Source organism: Myripristis murdjan, chromosome 10 (genome assembly GCF_902150065.1).
Source record: "Myripristis murdjan chromosome 10, fMyrMur1.1, whole genome shotgun sequence".
NCBI classification, from domain to species: domain Eukaryota; kingdom Metazoa; phylum Chordata; class Actinopteri; order Holocentriformes; family Holocentridae; genus Myripristis; species Myripristis murdjan.
The window spans coordinates 24876764-24897005 of NC_043989.1; the positions used below are offsets into that span (position 1 = coordinate 24876764).

At 40.4% G+C, this 20242-nt stretch overlaps 1 protein-coding gene across 1 annotated transcript in view; it reads left to right on the top strand.

The window, feature by feature from the left end:
- The window catches only part of pigg (phosphatidylinositol glycan anchor biosynthesis class G (EMM blood group)), a 65156-nt gene that overhangs the window by 21221 nt on the left and 23693 nt on the right, over positions 1-20242 (top strand). The window contains exons 6-10 of the mRNA XM_030061672.1: positions 1227-1439; positions 5510-5727; positions 8597-8881; positions 16043-16446; positions 18522-18713. Of these exons, the coding sequence (XP_029917532.1) occupies positions 1227-1439; positions 5510-5727; positions 8597-8881; positions 16043-16446; positions 18522-18713 (1312 nt within the window). The remainder of the gene's footprint in view (positions 1-1226; positions 1440-5509; positions 5728-8596; positions 8882-16042; positions 16447-18521; positions 18714-20242) is intronic.

Below are 20242 nucleotides of genomic sequence, written 5' to 3' on the forward strand. Positions count from 1 at the left end.
CATAGGCCCAGTATTGTAGGGAATTAGCTGCAGAAAGATACACACACACACACACACACACACTACCAAATGCATGATCCCCTCCAGGTTGAGATAAATATCCAGTCATCCACCATCAAATCACAGCAGTTAACCTAGAAAGCCCCAAACAGCTTTTGAACTTGGTAGCTCCATAGCTGTGGGCTTAAAACAGCAAAGTCCTTGTTTTGTTGCAAATCCATCTCCCTTTTAAATAAGCTGGATAACGTCATGACTTATTTAATTGAGTTTAATTTACAAATTAGCCTTTTGCTCTGGGGCTCCAGTCCCGTGAAATCTGGAGCTGTCACTATCCTCCAGTCATCCAGATTTCACTCCTCTGTAGTAAAAAACAAGGCACATATCTTTTTGTTTTTGGCCGCCCTGTACAGCAGTATGTACTGAGTCATTCACACGCAACCGTCATTTGTGGAAAATGATGCCCAGCTGATGAAGGCATTATGTGTTACAAGCGCTCAGTGAATCTCAAACAGACATTGATGATGCATCTCGGCGTGTTTTCTGCAATGTTCATTATTCCCAAGCAAACTTTGGATGAATGCTTTCCACAGGAATGAGAGTGCCAGCGTATAAATGCCTGTTGACAGGAGGCCAGTTTTGAAAAATAAAACACACATTTTACATAAAGAATTCATTCAAGTAAAATTTTTATTTTTCTGTAAAAAAGCAAAAGCCTTCCCCATAGTTATACTCATAGACATCAGTACAATAATCATTTATGATGCCATTGTGTTCACATAAAGGCTCTCAATTTAAGTTAAAATTCAGAACAAATATTGCCCAGATTACACAGCAACAAACAGACATGTCAGGTACTGCACTTTGCCTAAAAAACACTGCGGAGAAGCGCTGTGAATTACCTCGACATTTTCCTTCACTCTCTCTCAATTTCCTCCTTTTCTTGCTTAAGTAACCAGAGTTTGTTTTTCCTTTTGTCTTGATGAGCACTGTGAAAATTGATGACAAGCTCTAGTTCTGCAAATGGTTAAGTCTTTTTTTTGTGTCCATCTGTCCTAAAAAGCGCAACACTCAGTAAATAGTATTTGTATCTTAATTGTTTTAAAGTAGTGTTACAGCTGAAAGCTCTTACATTTGCTGAGCTAAACACCTGGTGTCTAGTATCCCCCGGCACACAGGAAGTGATGTGCTTCACAAGTTCAGTCAATTCTTGTCCCTGTCCTCCACAGTGGGGATGGAGCAGCCCGGTGTGGTGGAGCAGGTGGACCTGACTCCGACCCTGGCTCTGGGACTCGGCCTGCCCATCTCTCAGAACAGCGTGGGTCGCGTCATCCCGGGCGTCCTGGAGGAGAGCCCGCTCCGGGACCAGCTGCGTTTCCTGCACCTCAACGGCCATCAGCTCAGCTGCCTGCTCAGAGACAGCATACCAGAACATGAGAAAGGTGGGTTACAAACTCACTTGGTCGGTCCCACACACTCCTCACAGGCGAGAAAGCTAGAACTCTCTCTGATATAGTGTTGGGCAATATATTGATTTTTTTTTTTTTTTTTTTTTTTTTTTTTAAATCAGTATCATGATATGAGACTAGATATCTTTTGGGATTTTGGATATCATAATATCATGATATGGCTGTTCTAATATTTGCCTTTACCCACTTAAATACACACTTTATTACAGTTATAATATAGGAATGACTGTGTAAATATTTTGTGACCTCACCAGTAGTCATTCCCACAATATTGTCACAATATCGATATCGGGATATTTGGTCTAAAATATATTTGATATGTGAAATGTCATATAAATGATATTTGATCTTGTCCATATCACCCAACCCTACTAGAATCATCGTATCGATGTGACTGTATGCACTCAAGGGTTAAATCGAGCATTTATGCACTGCTTTAGAGACGATTTAAAAATATCGAGATATGTATTGTGTATCCTGATATAGCCTAAAAATATTGCGATATTATTTATAGGTCATATGGCCCAGGCCCACTCTGATGCAACACTTGCCATTCTTCATCATTATATTATGCTTTATCCAGGCATAATATAACAGGATAGTATCAGTGGCTACATTTACATGTGCGTTATGTTATGACTATGACCAGAAGTCTGAGTAAGAAAATAGTGCAACTAAAGGGAGAGTTCAGGCTTTACCCCCTTTTTTGCATGTCAGTTGAAACACCGTTAGAATTGGTAGGAAAACCAAACACATCGCTCCATCTTTTCCTAAATTATTGTAGAGCACCTTTTTACAGCTTCAACAAAAAAAAGCATAGAATGTCGATCAAATCTCTCCAAACAGCTTGTGTGTTTTGTAGCCAAACTGTTGCACTGTGGATTAGATCCCGGATATCCCTCTAACAGAAATAACATAATCCTCCAAATGTCTCAGCATATGTTTGTAGGCTCTGGTGGGCCTGGATTCATCCATGTGCATGGCAGGGGGCGGGGTTGTGACTCTGCAGTGCAGGATCTAGCTCTGTTGGTTATGATTTGTTTCACTGGGTTATGGTTTGGTCAAAACAAGTTTGAAGCCGTGTATCCTCAGTTGTGCTTCTGAGGAAGCTAAACCCAGCCTAACCGCATGCAAAACCTCTCCCCAACACAACGGCTCCTGTCACACCCGGGTTTAAATGTCAGACTTCATACTGCAGTGTGTGTGGCTCCTTCTAAGTCCATGAATAAATGAACTTACAAACTGCGAAACCTGGACACGGGGAAATCAGAAGTAGTCTCTGGTCCAATTTCTCCTGAACATTCTTGCAGCAACACTCGCTCACTATGCAAATGCATGTACGTACACACAGTTTTACTTTATACTTCTCACATCTCGCGGTCACCCTGTTTGTCAGAATTATCCATCTTGCAGCCTCTCGCCTTGCTGCTTATGACTCTCTCTCTCTCTCTCTCTCTCCCTCACTCTCTCTCTCCCTCACACTCCCTCTCTCCCTCTGTCCTTCACTTTCACAAACATTTAATTCACCTCTGGCAGCAATTATTTTGCTCATGTTTGATCAGCTGAAAGTACTTTATCTCATTATTTTAACTGAAACTGAATGAAGGAGAGAGAGAGTCGTCCTTGATAATCGGCTTGTACTTTTTGATTCGGGAAGGAACTTGATATGTGTCACTTAAAAGAGTTCACAGTAGACATTTTTTTCCGCCCATCCATCCATAGCAAGTTTTCCAGGACTGAATTATTGTAAAATCATTATGCTGGACTGTACGAAAACAAATTTATTGTCATTATACAAACAGCAAAAGAAGCCCAGAACACGTGCACCGTATGTAATTTTTCAGAGGTCATGTATCCCGTTAATGAATGAATGGCCAGATGGAAGAAAGTGTTAAGTTCATATGTTACATATGCATCTTGAAAATTTGGCTGAAGTCGCGTAGTTTGTGTTATGTCTGGATTTTTATAAATAGATCAACTTTCAATATCAAATACTGCAAAACTTGATTTGAAATGGTAAACTACTTGCTTGCACATTAGAAGTTACTGCTTTGGCAGCACATTTTCAACTCTATTTTGGTCTCTAGTTTCCATAGTGATGGGGTGAAATGGAAATTATTTCAGCAGACCTACATTTGGTTGTGTTGATTTTTGAATCTGTCCACTTGGGTAATCACGAAGCCGTTGTGCAGTACAATGTAATGGTTGCCATTCTTGTCTTGCGGTGGGCAATTTGGGAAATACGCCTGGGATGCTATTTTGAGCAGCATGCTTTTCGGACACCTGTTGAGGTCAACTCTCACTTGATGTGACAGAAGTCGCTTTAAAAAAAATACGCTGTGGTCTGTCTGAAAATGAGTGTCGCTGATTTCAGCTTTCATGAAGAACAAACACTACTTATAACCAGAAACCACCGAGCAGTGATTTATAAGCCCCAGCCACTCTCAGCTGTCATGTGACGCCTGGTTCGTTATTCTTAATGATGTTTTGCTTTTTTGTGCAGTCACTGTAAAGTTGTGAAAACCATTTAACTGTGTAACACATTCCTAAATAAAGAATAACCTGTGGAATAGCCATGTTAATAAGAACTACATATTAGAAAGCTGAACTCTGGGATCCTCCCTCTCTCTCTCCCTCTCCCTCTCTCTCCCTCTCTCTCCCTCTCTCTCTCTCTCTCTCTTATGAATCTTCATCTTATGCGTCTAACCTCAGGCATCTTGGAGGCCCATTAACCAATCCCTGTTCTTTCAGACAGATGAAACATGGTCAGGGCCATCGATATTGTATGATTCATGCCTGTGGCTTAAGGTTCTAATATTTTCACCACTCCCTCTGTCTGGCAAAGACACAGTCACTATTTATCACTTCTATGCCTATGCTACTGAGAAAGAGGGGTAGGTGTTATATTGCAATGTTGTTTTTACAAGTGTGTGTGTGTGTATCACCGCAGTGCACAGTCACAAATCAAAGCTCAGCGTTGCTTTGTCCTTGCTGATGCTTCGCAGATGTTGGAAAAAAATGAAAGCAGGAATTATTTCAGCTACTTTGAGTAAACATGTGAATCAATCATAGCCAGTCATATTTGGATTTTAAAAGGACTAAATCTTGTTTTGCATGATGAGGCCTCTGAACAGGTTTATAGTGGTGTAATTCAACAATACTGTTAACCCTTAATGTGCAAAACCTTGGTCTTGATTCAGACTCTGAATTTGGTGTTAACTTGAATGCTTTTTGTAAGAACTTATACTGTATTTTTGCCTGACTTCATTTTGCGTTCACATTCTCATCAAATTCATGGGATGGTTGCAAGCTTGCACTATTAAGTTTGCAACATTAGACGCAAAATATTCTAGTTGCATTCATGTGCTTCAGAGCTTGGGAGCAAAAACCTTCTGGAACAAGTTAATGAAAAAAAGGCTCGTGTTAGCCAACAAGGGGTTTTTCCACAACCACACACAGCGGACAGCAAAGCTAGGGACTAAGTTTGGGGACTACATGTATCAAACATGATTTTGTGTTTTAAAATCTAGGCTGTGGCCGACAGAGGCATTTTTCAGATCAAATTTATCATCACTCACAGAAAACTCCATGCTGTGGGCGAGCATTATGAAACGTCACAACTGGGCCAATTCATGTTACATCTAGAATGTCAATTTAGCCGTGTTGATGATGTGGCCATGTGCACTTCTGCTGGGAAGCTGAAAAATATGATACAACCAGCATCACATGAATGGGGCATCATCCCAAACAGTGTAAATCAGTGATGAAAAAACAGCTGCTGAATGTGTTATATATATATATATATATATATATATATATATATATATATATATATTGTAATATCATTGAGAAACCATATTGAATGATTTACCCATGCTTTGGTTATAGACATAAATATCAAACATGACTTCCTCCATCCTAATTTTCAACTTTTTACAGCTAAGCATGGTCTTCGTTTTAACTGAGGTTGTTTTGACTATAGCCCTGCAATTCACAGCACCAGTCCATCTTACCCTCCTCTCACCTCTGTCCAATTCTCCCAGTGTCGGGCTTCGAGCAGTTCCGTGTGGCGGAGAAATCCCACGGGAGTTGGGTGAAGCTGTACCTGGAGGGCAACACCTCTGAGGTGCTGACCAACATGGGAAAAAAGGTCCTGAAGCAGTACCTGGAGGCCCTGGCTGCCATGAGCTCTGCCCTCAGCAAGCAGCTGGGCAAGTACGACATGTACTCCATGATCGCAGGCATGGTCTTCGTGTTTCAGGTGAGTAGAGCAGAGTAGAATTTCATTCATGCTTTTTGACTGTTTGTGTGCACAGTGCCCTCAGATAGAATTCATCCCCTTTGACTTTTTTGTGGTTTGGTGGGTTATGCTGGGTTTTTTTTTGTTTGTTTTTTTTTGACACTGTACACAAAATACCCACAATAACAAAGTGAAGACATGTTTTTTGCTTCCTTTTCCAACATGACGGTTACTCCACTGCACCTCCCTGTAGAGACGCTGCTATGAGCTGTGCCCGCTCTCTGGAAAGACAAAAAGACATAGTGCCTCTGTGCTGCAGATGAATTTTTTAATTGTTGTTGCATCAGAACACAGATTTGTTTGCCTCATGCTCCCAGAGTCCTTTCTGTATGATTTATTAACCCCAGTCTTGCCGTCCTGTACCTTTGTATTAGAAGTGGCTTCCTGACCCAAGGTCTTGTTTAGCAGTTGCTCAGTTTGGTAGAAAGACCAGCTCCATGAAGAGTCTGGACAGCTCCATATTTTTTGCATTTCCAAATGATGGCTCAAAGTTTGAACACACCCTTAGGCCTGAATTATCAAGCATGCTGCAGCCTTGGGCACATAGTTTTGCTCTCTGCAATTTCTCAATTTAGTGGCTGATTTACCAAAACAGATAATGTGATTTTTAATCTTTTTTTTTTTTTTTTATTAATGAATCAGTAAAGTAAAGTGCAGATATTGGTATCATATGGAACTACACAAACTAAGGAATCTGTTGATATCAAGCATGTCATGCCAAGTTGCCAGCAAGAGGGTCAAATATCGCTCCAAAATTAGGCAAAATTTTAGCAAGGGAGAAACTGGCATTTTCCTTTGTCCTCTGACCTCAAGATATCTGAATGAAAATTGGTTCTGTGGTTACTCACAGGTTTCCCCCTTGCAGACAAGCCCACCTTATGCTAATCCCATGCAGATTGGGCCACAAACCCTGCAGTTGTTTGCATGCAGTAAAATGTGTTCTTTTGGCCTATTATAAAATGGTGTATTTGTGCAAACTGGGGCCTAAACAGTCTTGGACTTACCCACCATAGTAGCCACTTCATTGTAGTGAGACTATTTTTTTTTTTTTTTAATTTGACGTCACCATATAGAACTGGCCTATTGTGACCTTGAAACTTTACATCCACAAACAAGTGGATAATTCAAACAACAAAAATTGTAATAAATCATAATATCGAATTGCGATACTTATAAAGTGGTAATACTTAAGAATCACAATACATATCGAAGCAGCACCCAGTTGTTATGGTATAATCGAATCAGGAGATAGACATATTGAATATATAGAAAATGAATATAGCTGCAGTTGACTTAATTTGAATGTGTTGCTGCTAATATCTGTGGAGGATGCACGTGACATGACTGAAATCCAACATGGCTTTCAGCACCAGAGACAGCAGCTTTGAAAAAGATACATTATCATAATCAGTGATCATATTTGCAAGAAAAGCTCTTGTTCTTGTGTTTTCACATTTTTTTTTGTGGTAGAATTCGTAGCTGCTGACGTCAGTGCAGTGCAAGTGGACCTTTATCCTTCACACTCTGGAGCTCTTCACATTCTGGGAAAAAAAAAACTTTCGAATAAGGAAATGCATTTTCAAGTTTGTATGTCTTTAGCTTCAAGATTTAAAATGAAAGACTCACCTTTTACATTCAGACCTCCTGCATATCAGACCTCCAGCTATGGCATTTTATGTTGTAAAATAATGACATTGTTTCAGTATCCAGATTGTAGCCAAATTCATGTTCACACACAATTGAGATCTGATCTCAGAGTCATCAAGATCCCTAGTAGCCTGACAATTAATGCAATCAGGCGTGATTGTGTGCACCAGGCGGAATTGAAAGGAAGACTGAACCACTTAAAGGTGCCGCAAAGCAGTCTTGATGCTCTTAAAAAGTGGTAATAACAGACCACTAGTCATGATAAATCAAATTTAGTGGCTCATTTGAAAGAATCTCCATTCCCTCCTCCCACATTTTTACGGTTCTACATAAGAATGGCCTAAAATACATATGCAAATGGCTTCACACACAATTTTCAGATGTGCCTCTTTTCTTCATCAGCGCAGACCTGTTCTGCAGCACCTTTGTAAATCAATGTCAGACACTATTTGTCTTGTTTGTGCATGAAAAAAATAAATAAGTCAGACCCTTAATCTGTAAATGGTTGTACAACAGCTGAACAAAAAGTTGGTCTGCGTCTTGACCTTTGGTGTAGTGTTGGGTTGTATAGTTACCTGGACATGGTAAGAGTCCACATGGGGCTGAAATGTCCTCATTAGTTTCTCATTAGCTCCTCTAGGTTGTTAATACAGAATATTGTGTTTCTATCTCTCCATTCACTTACATAGTGCAACAAAACTATAGGAGTACACATTATGCCAGTATGAAAAGTGAGTCATGGTACCTGTTGTTTGAGGAAATTAAACAGTTCTTTTCTTGTTTTGTTTCTGTTTGAATTGAAAACATCTGGCAGGTTGTGTCTGCAGGAAACGTCCACCTAGTAACCTTGTGCGAAGATGAAATGACCTAATAGTACTTTTACAAATAATTGTAATTAGATGGCAAAAAGTTTTTTTTTCTATTGTTTTGTTTGTTTTATTTTGTAATCGGCATAATCCGCTTTGTTTGGGTTTGTTTATGCTACAAACATGAACAGAGAGATAGAAATAGTATTCCAGATTAGCAGCCCAGGGGAGCACTGAGCAACTAATGTGGATATTTTGCCGCTGTGTGGACTATTATCATGTCCAGGGAAATGGACAACCCAACACTCTACCAAAGTTCAGTTTTTAAAAGACTTTAAAAATTGATCCTCAGGTATCTCTCCCTGTCATCCCTCCAGCTCCTGGTGGTCTTACTGCTGGCCATGCCAGAAGCCTTGAGTGGTGCAGCAGAAGTGGACCTCCCAGTCCTCCCAGCGCTGCTCTCCTTGCCTTTCTACCTCTTGTGCCTGCTGCTCGCCTCAGTGCACGTCCTTGTGTGCACATCTGCTGAGAGCTCCTGTTACTTCTGCAGCCTCTCCTGGGGTCTCGTGTTTGCTGCTGTTGCCTTCTCCTCAGCAATGTTCTGTATTCTGGTCTCTATGGCAACAAGGCGACTTCCTCTGGGACCAAAGATTCCCGGGAAGGTGAGTTGTGCACCCAGCATTTACCACCCAAACACAGGGACAGCTTGGAGCAGATAGTTGGGCTCGTATTTATGTTCTCATGTGCGTTAGAGGCTGAAAGTTTCATTTAATGCCTCAGTGTGGAGCTCAACACGATGCAAATGGCAGCCAGGTAAGGTCACTGCTTGAAATTTTTAAACTTCACTACCCAGACAGCAGACTCCTGTTTACCAACCCAGCTGATCTGTGCTGCTTTTTTTTACTAAGGCATACCAAGAAGGACAAGAGAAGTATAAGATGTAACGCTGGTGAGCCCGGCTGCGTCACTTCCTGTGTGAACAGAAGTATACAAACTAGACTAAAAAAAACATGAATTTAATTTGTGCAAATATGGCAAATCTACTGGGTCCCAATTAGTGGGGATAGGAAACTCTTCTCTGTCACAGTCCCGCTTTGTGATTTTGGCTGATAAGACAAGATTTAAACTTGCTTTAATGCAGCTTTAGATTAGCTGAATGTTGCTATACTGTGAAATAAAGGTCTTAGAAAAAGCCCTGCAAAGTTATACTCGACTTTTTTGGATCTATGACAATTGAAAAATCACTCGACCAAAAAGTGGCCCGAGAGGAGTGTTGGGCGAGTGCCTCTCAGTCGATGTGGGACTTGGGCACCATTCATTTTAATCAAACAGTGCTTGGCCGCATACACAGCTTGTCGAGTGTTAGACTTTGTAATGAAGGATTGCAATGAGCCCTGTTATTAGCCTACAGTAACGCAAAGGAAAATGGATTCTTTAACTCTCCATGCAATATAGGCAAATCATTTTTTTTGTTGATGATACAATTAATGCAGTAGCACAAGTTCATCTCTGTAATAATTGCAATGATAAGTTCATCATTGTAATGATTGTTAGAGCTGTAGCATGTAGAAATGATATTTCAGTGTTTTGAGAATCTGTCAGCAGTCACTGCAGAGGTTATGAGAGTCGGGTAACAAACATAGAGAGGACGGTCTGTATTCTCTGAAACTCTCTTGAAGTTACCTGTCAGTGCCGACAGCATAAGTAATAGTGCCAAAACACCGCATTGCCAGTAATAAATGTTTAATTGAATAGGGATGAAAAGTTTGTTCAGAACATGACAGCTATGTTTAAATTTACACCAACAAATAAAAGTAAGTGCCAGCTACATTTGGAGTGTGAGCAATCAATTAGAGTTATTGATAACAATAAACTAATCAGAAGGTGGAAGCTTTCAGTATTCTGTGTTTGTTTAAATTGCCCTGAAGTATGACCCCTCTTTATTACTGCGCCTCTTTACTCATTATAATTTATCAGTAAAGGTTACATCTCATTTCCCCTCTGGGAACTCGGAGAAAGTGCTGATACAGCAGAAAGACAAAAAGAAACCCTCGTGGGCCATTAGGTTGGGTATGAAAATGAACTCCAGAGGAAAAAAAAAAATCGTAAATCTAGACCCTGAAGGTAGATGTTTCCCTGAGTCAGGTCTTCTTTGCGGAACTCTGGAATATTCGGCTTTGAGTTTCGGTGGCAGACAAATGTCAAAATAAAATGAAAAGGCGCCTAGCTCCATTGACAGGTAATGATTTGGCTTTTAATGAGAGAAGTGTGCCTGCTCATCTTACAGCAGATTGTTGAGACATGGTGGCAGGTTGGTGGTGATGTCAGCTGGGAGCTTCAGCTGGGAACCCAGACTGTAAGAAAATCATCAAGCCTCAGCGGTCGCCTGTCTCATGGAGGAGACAGACTGTTTTCCTGGCTGTAATAACCACTAGCCAAGGACAATTTGACCAGTGAATAAATTCACTACATGACATAAACTTTAAGGCCTGGCTGCTTGAACATGGATTAAGCCCAGTCCTAGACATAAAAAACATACATAAATGGTGATCTCCACTGAAAATGCAATCCTAGTTTTGTATTACTCTGAATAGATGTGCAAAAAAAATCAGCCCTGTAAATAATTAGACAGAATAACACGTTTTAATAGTTTGGCCCTGCTCTGTTTTTGGTTTGCTTTTGATGTGAAATGATGCAATGACTATGAAATTTAAGGGTCGCATTATTTGACTTTCATTTGTGAGCTATCAAATGATTCATGTGTCCATATACGAAAAAAGTATTTCATGATATTTCTAAAAAGTTAAAAAAAAACAAAAAAAAAACATGTAAAAGCCTTGAGTACAGTGACAATACTGCATCGTGACTGGCAGACAGTGCAGACGACACAGAAATGCTCGGTGTTTGCACGGCAACTCAGTGATGCAAACGTGCCTGGTGGGAGAGATTTAAACAGTTGTGTAGGGTGGGGTGCCAATGCATCACCTGTAAATAGCCTGAAACTGCCTGGAAGAATGGATGGATTTCTCAAAGTGTATATAAGATGTCTGAAAAGGCCCAATCAATCTATGTACGGGGAGTATTAATGCCCCATAACAATATAGATTTATTGACGACTAACTCTGTAATCTCTCCTCAGCTGTAAAGCTTTTTCTTCTGTGCACTTAGTTGCAAATGCAGCAGTTCAGCCATCAACTGCCACTAAAAAGAGATCTCATTTAAGTCCCGTTTTTGCTCTCTTACTTCAGCTTCCAGCTGATGCTGGAATCAATTTTGTCAATCAATGTTATTGATTTCTTAGAAAGCAGGCTCTGCCTTGTCTTCCATTAGAGCGCTTTTAACTCCCTATACAGGAGTGTCATCTTACATCATGTCATATGTTATACGTTTTGACTGTTCCAGAAATAGTGACAGAAACACTAGATGGGCTGTCTTTAGATGTTACCGTCAAATTGATTAAAATGTGTGAGGACGTACTGTAAGTAAGAGAGCCTTTGCAGTTATGGCCCATATTTAGGGAGTCGCCATTTTGACATGAAATAGCAGGTTAACACAGGTGTTTCTAATGACATTAATTAAGGTTCTGTTCCTTTTAGGTCTAGCAGAGCCAGAGTCCTGCTGTTGTTCATGCTGTTTCACTGGAAACACTCTCTTCAGATAGACTTTAAATGAAACAGAACCTTAATTAGTATCATTTGTAATACCTGTGTTTACCTGCTATTCCATTATTGCTGTGCCACATTAGTTTTATTAATTTCGCAGTTGGAAGACTGATTTTTGTTTATTTCTTTGTGTTTATTTTGCATTATTGTCCTCTAAAATCCTTGTTTCACCCATTTAGCTTCAGTCTGATCAATTCAAAACAGTAGCTTTTACACCTAAAATTCATGAAAATGAGGCTATGAAATCGAAGAGGGAAATGAGTAGACAATACTCTCAAGTAAGAGGCATGATGTTGGCATATAATGTCACTAAAAAAACAACAACTTCAGTCTGAGAGCTAAGTTTTGTTATGAGAATATACACAATATGACTGATAATTTGCATAGTTTTTGTGTTTTACTCTTACATTTGAGTTCCCTTCCCGTTGGCTCTCCAATCACAGGTGTTCATGACCGATACCAGAATGTCATTTAGGCAAACAGGTGGATTTATGAGTTCTCAGTTAGGAGGGATGGGACACTGTTCTCAGTTGCAACTCCAATTTGTGATTTCACTTGATAAGACAAGTGTATTTTTACAGGGTAATTTTACCCATTGCAGCTATCATTTTCACACACCATGCTACATTTGCAAATGGAGATGCAGGGAGAGCCGGTCAGAGGGAGGAGATGGAGCTTTAATATGCAGCTGTTACAGATTGAATATTTTAAGACCTCTCAAGGGGAGGATCTACAGTTATTATTATTTTTTGGGGGAGGGGACCTAGGTGTAACAGCAAAATAGCATTATGGGAGGCATCCAAACCTTTGATTAGAGGTAGAATGATTGGTTTCTTTGTGCGACTGGGAGAGGTTGAAAAACTAGAAGATTAAACGCACTCACTAAATAGGGAGGTTGTTACAAAGGACTCCGAGTCACTTCTCAACCAAATATGTGATTAGAATTTCAATTCGTTGAATTTTATTACTTTAAAGGTGAATATTCTTTATTTAGAATAAGAAGTACTTTCTGTAAAGGAGGTGACAAAGTGAGAACGTTTGGATAGAGAAATGAGAGAAAATGAAATGCCAACAGTTATATACTAGTAATATTAAAAAGGACAAAGAATTGATTAAAAAGGGTATTATTGGAGTTTCTCGTGAGTTCTATAAAAAGTTTAGTTCAGTCTGAGAGCAAAGCAGGAGGGAAAGACTAGATTTTTTTCCAGCCCGGCTGGAAATATATATTTCAAATGAGTGAGCCTGAAAATCCTGAGGTTCCTATTCCAGAGGTGTAAGTTAGAAAGGCAGTGATGGAGTGATGGCTGCGTGATGGAAATTTGCTGGGGCTGTATGGCCTGCCAGTACAATGTGATAAATCATATATGTAACATATCAGCCCCAAGAATGGCTCAAGTATTTCCAGGAGCACAGTGCAGCTGATGAGTCTGTTTTGTTTGAAGACGCTCTCTTAAGACGTTTCCCTAAAAATGCTGAGAGTCTTATCAGTTTGAACGAAAAAGGCCATTCCTCTGCAAAGTCAGAGAAAGTTCGATCATGAAAACAGGAGCTTAACCAATGATTTTAGTCAGGCTATTGCACTTTATTTGGATGAAAAGGTCATCATCCTGCCATTTCACCGTGCTTTGTCTTGATAGGGAGAGAGCCTCTGACAGGGCAGAAGGGCAGTATCTTTTATCCTTCCTCAGCACATTTGGCTTTGGTGCAGGTTTTGACAGGGGGATTGATGTTCTATATATTGGCCCTGAGGCAGGCGGAAAGAGTGATGTGCCCCTTTTTCCTGCGATCCAAGTCGACAGAAGGTACGGGATCCTGTCATTTGTTTTTAACGGCATGACAACCTTTATTTAATTTATGAAGGGAACCTCTGAAATCCGAAGCAGTGAGGGAGTGAAGTAGCTGTTATATGCAGATGATATTTTGCTATTTTACCAATTATCCTCCATTCGGACACCGCTTAAACCTGTGGAGACTAGGGTTAAAGATAAATTGTTATAAATTGGAAGTATTTGTGAACATTATGAAAGGAAAATTCCAGTGTTTTGGGCATGCTTTTTCCAACTCACCCAAACTGAGAAAAGATGTTTCATTTCAGCTTCTTTCAGCTTCGGAGCTGCTGTAAGATTTATTTTTTGACTTGGACAGAGCTAGGCTTATGACTCCCGTAGACTTCCAGTCTTTATGGTAAGCTAACAGGAAATGCTGCCCATAGGAACTGAACCGCTGGACGTACAGAGTTGAAAATGGTTTCCAACATCTTGTCTCAGTCAGAAAAAGGGAATTTTGGAGCTTTTTGAACATTGGAGCATTCCCATAATATTACATTGCTTAAGATAGGTACACTACCTCTTCCTTTAAGTATAAGGCAGAAAGTAGATGAATGAAATTATTATCTGTGGGTAAAGATTAATATTATAAATATAGATAATAGTTGCTAAATTTAATTATGTTTCAATGATGCTTCCACTGTTTTCCATCAGTTTTTAATTAATTTAATACCATGATTATAGATTTCCTGTGGGAGGGGAAATGAACATGAATGAGTATGCAGAAGATTTATCCACTGGAAGAAAAGATGTGGAATTGTATAATGCAGCTTTTGAGATTTCAAAATTGGCCAACCACTGGAGGAGAGAAAGAGAACAGCAGGGGGGAGGGAGCTGGAAAAAAAGTAATATAGTTCCCTTGGGCCATGACTTGTTTTATCTCAAAAAACACAGACGTTGTAGACATACAGGACATCAGTCCTATTCTCAGTAATTCAAGGGTGTCTTAGATTTTGGTGCACCGAATGAATGAGCCATTCCTGTTTAACCAAAGATGTTCATCTGTCTGGCTCAACCCTGAAATCTGTAGTGAGAAAAGCAACGAGAGCTACATTTAGGGAGAAAACTGGCAGCAGAGGAGGTATTTCCTCCGGAAAAACAAATTATGATTTGAAGAAAGTGGTATGAAATACAACCTAGATAATGATAATGTATGAAAATGTATGCAACCTAGAAACTGTGTATCCTAAAATTACCTCACTTGAGTGATTGATTTTTTTATTTATTTGTTTTTGTTTTTTGCTCCATGTTTTAAAAGAGACTGCAAAGTAATATCACAGAATGTGGGGGAAAGTCAACTTGTTACTTGTGGTGCTCGTCATTAAGGATTTTACCGCCACATAGATACTGCTGATTGAATCTCATCACACTGCTATAAATAACCTAAGCACTGTGAACAACCTCAGTCTAGCTGCTGCTTCTTTGAATTGTAAATTTGGATGTATACTGTATATGCATCACTAGATGCTGTTTTATCAGGTGCTTTTCTCACTCTCTGTATGAAGACAGACAGCAGCTATGCTTTTCTAAATTAGACTGTTTAAGTGTATAAGTACATGTTTGACTTAATGAATGCAGCTAAATGAGGATCTTCAATATCCAAATGGATTGGTAATGAATTATCAAAGCAATAGTTTGTCCCTGTTCATTTTCCAGTAAAATTAAAGAGTAAAATTAATACTGCTGAAGGATCCAGGCCACAGTGAGGGGGCAAAGTGAGCACAGGTCAAGTGCTAAATTCAGTATTTACAGCTCTTACACCTTTTGAAATATAACATAAAATTTAATCATGCTGATTGCTAAGCATTTGACTTTCCAGATTCAAATGAAAACAAATGCACAACTGAGGAATATGATTGAATTTCATGCCGATTCTCACAGGCAGGCAAAACAAAACATCACCAGGTAAAGCCCCACAATTTGTTAGTTTAGTTGCTTACCTGGATCCCCATTAATTGTTGCTATACGAAGGCAACAATGACAAAGGTAAAAATCTTGATCAAATAAAATTATAATATTTGAAGGAATGTCTGATTGCATAGTCAAATAAGGTGATAATCCATCCATCTCCATCGGTCCACAAAATGCCAAGTTAGAAAAGATTGAAAACACATCTTCGCAGGCTTCTCATGAATGTAATTTAGTTTTGTCTGTGCTTTTTTTTCACTTTCGGAAATGTATTCACAAATTTTGAGATATTCGACTGAAAACAATAACCTTTTTGGTGAAAGCAAAAATAGGAGCACTGTATTTCACAAGTACACACAACCCATTTCAAGTTTTTCTGCCACATTTCTGTAAAAGCTCCTCTCTTAACTTTGCCTCTCTTTTATAGTCCCCGTCGAGGAGCAGCGGCAGTGAGTGGGCGCTGTCAGAGCTGGATGTTTTGCTGCTGGCCGGCACAGCGGGCCACACTTTCAGCCTGGCGGCCAGCAGCTTCGTCGAGGAGGAGCACCAAACCTGGTACTTCCTGCTCAACACGCTCTGCCTCGCCGTCTTCCAGGATGTCTGCCGCAAGTACTTCAGAGAGCGCAGCACCTCTGGGGATGAGGAAGAGCACTTGCTCCCCTCCAAAGACTGTCACCCCTCTGTCCACCCGCAGGCGGAGGTTTGCTCAGAGAGGTGGCTAGCGCTAGCCACGCCGCCCTTGACTCTGGCCTGCTGCCGGCTGCTGCGCTCCCTCAACCAGACTGGGGTGCAGTGGGCCCATCTTCCTGACATGGGACACTGGCTGAACAGGTGGGCAAAGATTAGATCATGCTGAAAATAAATGGGAAGCAAGCAAAATAAATGGCTTGGGCAATCTGGAGAAAATCAAATATCTTAATATCTTTGACCAAATACCTTTATTGTGAAGATATGATAGGGATGACTCTCTTGTAAGATTTTTACATGATTTTTGATAAACAATCATTAGTAATGTGGATATGAAGACTAAGCAGTTAGGGACAAACAATGAAACAGCTGTAACAGTCTTATAAATTCAGAAAATTGTATCCCATTAATGTAATGTAGCCTTTAAAATCAGGAATAGACAACACTTATGCCATCTCCTGGTATTGCAATATTGAAAACCCCAGACGATATCTAGTGTCATATCATTACCTACCTCCACAGCGCTTGCACAAAAGAACTGTGTATATAAAGTTGCTGTTTTGAATAATTCTTAGCTGAAACTATAATTTGAAATAGAGTATGCACGTTTTGCTGTGTCACTGCAGGCCAGTATTATGTCATTTAGTGACTGAGAAGTGATTGCTTCAACTCCCATTTTCAGTTTTATATTATTTTAATGAACCTAGCTTGTTTACAATTGTGTGTACGCGCTGCAGGCATTCATTTTAAATGTTATTTCTCTTGCACCGCAGAGAACACAAGCCCCCCAGACCTTTGCACCGGAGCACTACTAACCTCTTTCCAGATAGTCACAGAGAAACCTGTCTGCTCAAAGTCGTGCGATTGATTTGGAAACCGAGGAAATCGGTGAACAACCTCGAGCCGGTCCCATCAGAGGCACAGCAGACACTTCAGGATTATTTGAACCTTGAAAAGAAAGCGGGGCAGAGAGAATCAAAGACAGACAGGAAAACAATTTTTAACGCTGCACTTGGCAGCTTCGCTTGTTAGCGGCTCTGCACGGCAGCGAAAGGTTACTGTTTATAAAAAAAATCTCAAGTCCAATACCCAAAATCATGCACCATTCTCTCTGGAGGGGTTGCTCGCTCACTGCTGTTTGAGAGACAGTTTTTATTCAGCTTGAGTTTTGATTTGTCACTTTGGTTAGGTGGAGAATGGCACAAACCCGACACCAGAATTTCATTTGGGCAAGTAAGGCAAAGCTACGGGTCCCAGTTAAGAGAGATGGGATGCTCCTAGTGCTCCTGTTGTCAAGTGACAAAGAACCAGACTTAATTAAGCAACATAAAATGACACGAAATAACACATAGCTCTCTCAAATGAACATGGACATTGGAGGGTATTGCCTGTAAGGTGCACCGCACAAGAAGGGAGTGTTTCTGCCTGTTGCCCTTCATGCTTACAGGGTTTAGGATGTTTTTACAAGCCCTTCGTTTCAAAATTTAACAAGTGTCCTCTCGTCACATTGAAACATTTTTACGCCTGTGTTTTTCTGTCTGACAAACTAGAAAAAAAGAGAAAAACACCAGTTAGCATTTGTTAAAACAAAGATTGAAGCATTGAGATTCGTCCTTAGTGGTCACATAGAGTATAGAGTAAGATTGCTGATATCATAGTGAAGCTGTTTCACGGTCATTAACATTCTGTCTGCGCCGCGGGTTAGGGGATTATAGTTTGTTCTTTAACATGCATCCATTGTAGAATAGAGATGTGGATAACTGACCTTTTGCCTGTCCAGCGTTGCCCTTTTCTCCTTACCTTCGTTGCCAGTTGCTTGGATAATGAGATCGAGGTGTTCCTCCTTGTCTTGTCCCATTGTACCCAACCCCTCTGCCATCTGATCCAAGTGAGCAGCTAAATGCAAGGTTACTACTCCTTGACACCTCCTACAAGGTCTTCCTTATTGCGCTCAAGGCTGTGTAATTTCAAAGCATGCACCTTCAAGTGCAGTTAAGAATTGAAGATTTTTGCCTGTTAAAGTTTAAACAGGTGCCGGGTGGTGTGATTGTCTGACTGGCTGACAAAACAGATACCCGCGCAGACAGCGTGTTGTTACAAGTGTATATTTCAAATACGGTGTAAATACTCCAGATGCATTTCAGTATCAAGTTCAAAAGCGCCCGTCAATGACTCTTCTTCACATTACATGTTAGTAACTCTCTGTTGTCTCTCACCAGCTCCGAACACAAGATGGTTCTGTCCCTGCTGGCTGCTCTCTCGCTGACTCTCATCTACTTCCTGATTCAAAGACGATGTTCATGGGTGTCCAAAATCGCCTTGGCCCTCGGACTTCTGGGTGTTTACAGCTACCGGGCAGCGGTTGGCAATGTCTTGTTTCCTTGGCAACATGCTGGCCGAAATGTGTCCAAGTAAGTGTTTTTTTTTTTTAACCCCCTGACCATGATTGTCTTGACCGTATCACATGGCAGAGCGCTCTGCTCTGTTAGTCAGTGGATTTACTGCACTTGATGCGTTGCACTGTGATGCAGCCGAGCGTGACGTCTGCTGTCCTGTATCCGCCCCGGGAGACAGAGCCTGAGACCCACATCACCTCAGCTCTGATGATGAACTGCGGCACTCCACGGGTGCTTTTGACCTGCATACACCTAAATCCTCCTTAACACGCGGTAACCACAGGTTATTAAAAAAGTCTGTAAAAGTCTTACGGTTGTGAAATTTGTCGGGGTAACAAATAGTAAGTGTCCAACATTGACTTAAAACACACCGATCCAACTTGTCTCTTCCTACTCAAGTCTCAAGCTCAGCCCCCTCTCTTCTCACCCCTCTGTCCCCATGGGCTTCAGTGGCCTGCAGTTCACATCAACAATAAAGACACTTTCCCACAGCAGAGTAGTGGAGAGGAGTAAGATAGCTAATTAGAGCAGAAATGAAAGCAAAAAATCTCAGCACCTGACCAAGTAATGGTTGAGTCATTTCTGCTGATGAACAACCCCATCAAACCCCTGCTAATTTATTGTCAGTATTTTGCACTGTGAGACAACCAAAATCCTACTTGTTACACCTTTAAAGGGATGGTAAACTAAAATATGTATTTCTTTCATTGGAGCATTTTTATTGTTATCATTGGGTGTAGAAAACATGAAACTGTGAGAATCTAAAGTCCTTTCCATGCTTTCAGTTGATTTCTCTAAACCAGCTGTTTTGCTGGGGGTTAAAAGCTGCTGTCACTTGTAAGAGTGGGGAGACCCAATCAGAATACACCTCAGTTTTTATTCCTCCTGCCCCAGTTTGACTCTTCAACTGCACCTGTTGTCTAACTATTCACTCGTTAGCATGACTCGTGGATGTCATACTATTCTCAGATATAAATCCACCATTTTAACGAGGATTATTTCACCAATCCACAGATCAGTGGAGGCAAGTGCTCACCATGCGCTTTAATATAATCTGGAGCTTTAGCTAGTGATCAGCCATAGACTTTCTCATCTCAACTCCCCAATTACAAGCCTCTAAAGTAACTAAAGCAACATTAGCAGGGAAAAGATTTGCTAACTTAGCTATTTTTAAAGAGGCCAGACAGTATTGTTACTCTAAAAGGTAATCTAAAACCCACCCAGCCCCGGTGAAATGTGTTATTGTAGGAATAACAGCCTCTTAAACTCAAGTTTATTTTAGTCGTTGACTTTTGGGAACTCTTAAGATCCTGATGAATGATGAAGATAGCACTCAAGAATAATAGTTCAGGTTTAACTGGGTTTACCATCCCTTTAAATTAGGGCTGGGTGATATGGACAAAATCAAATATCATAATATATTTTTTTTAAGAACAAAATGGGTAAAGACAAATGATAGAATAGCTAGAACAATCAGGTATGTTCAGAAAATTGCTTTATTCTGATGTAGCCTTTAAAACCAGGAGAAGAGTAACACACTTGTG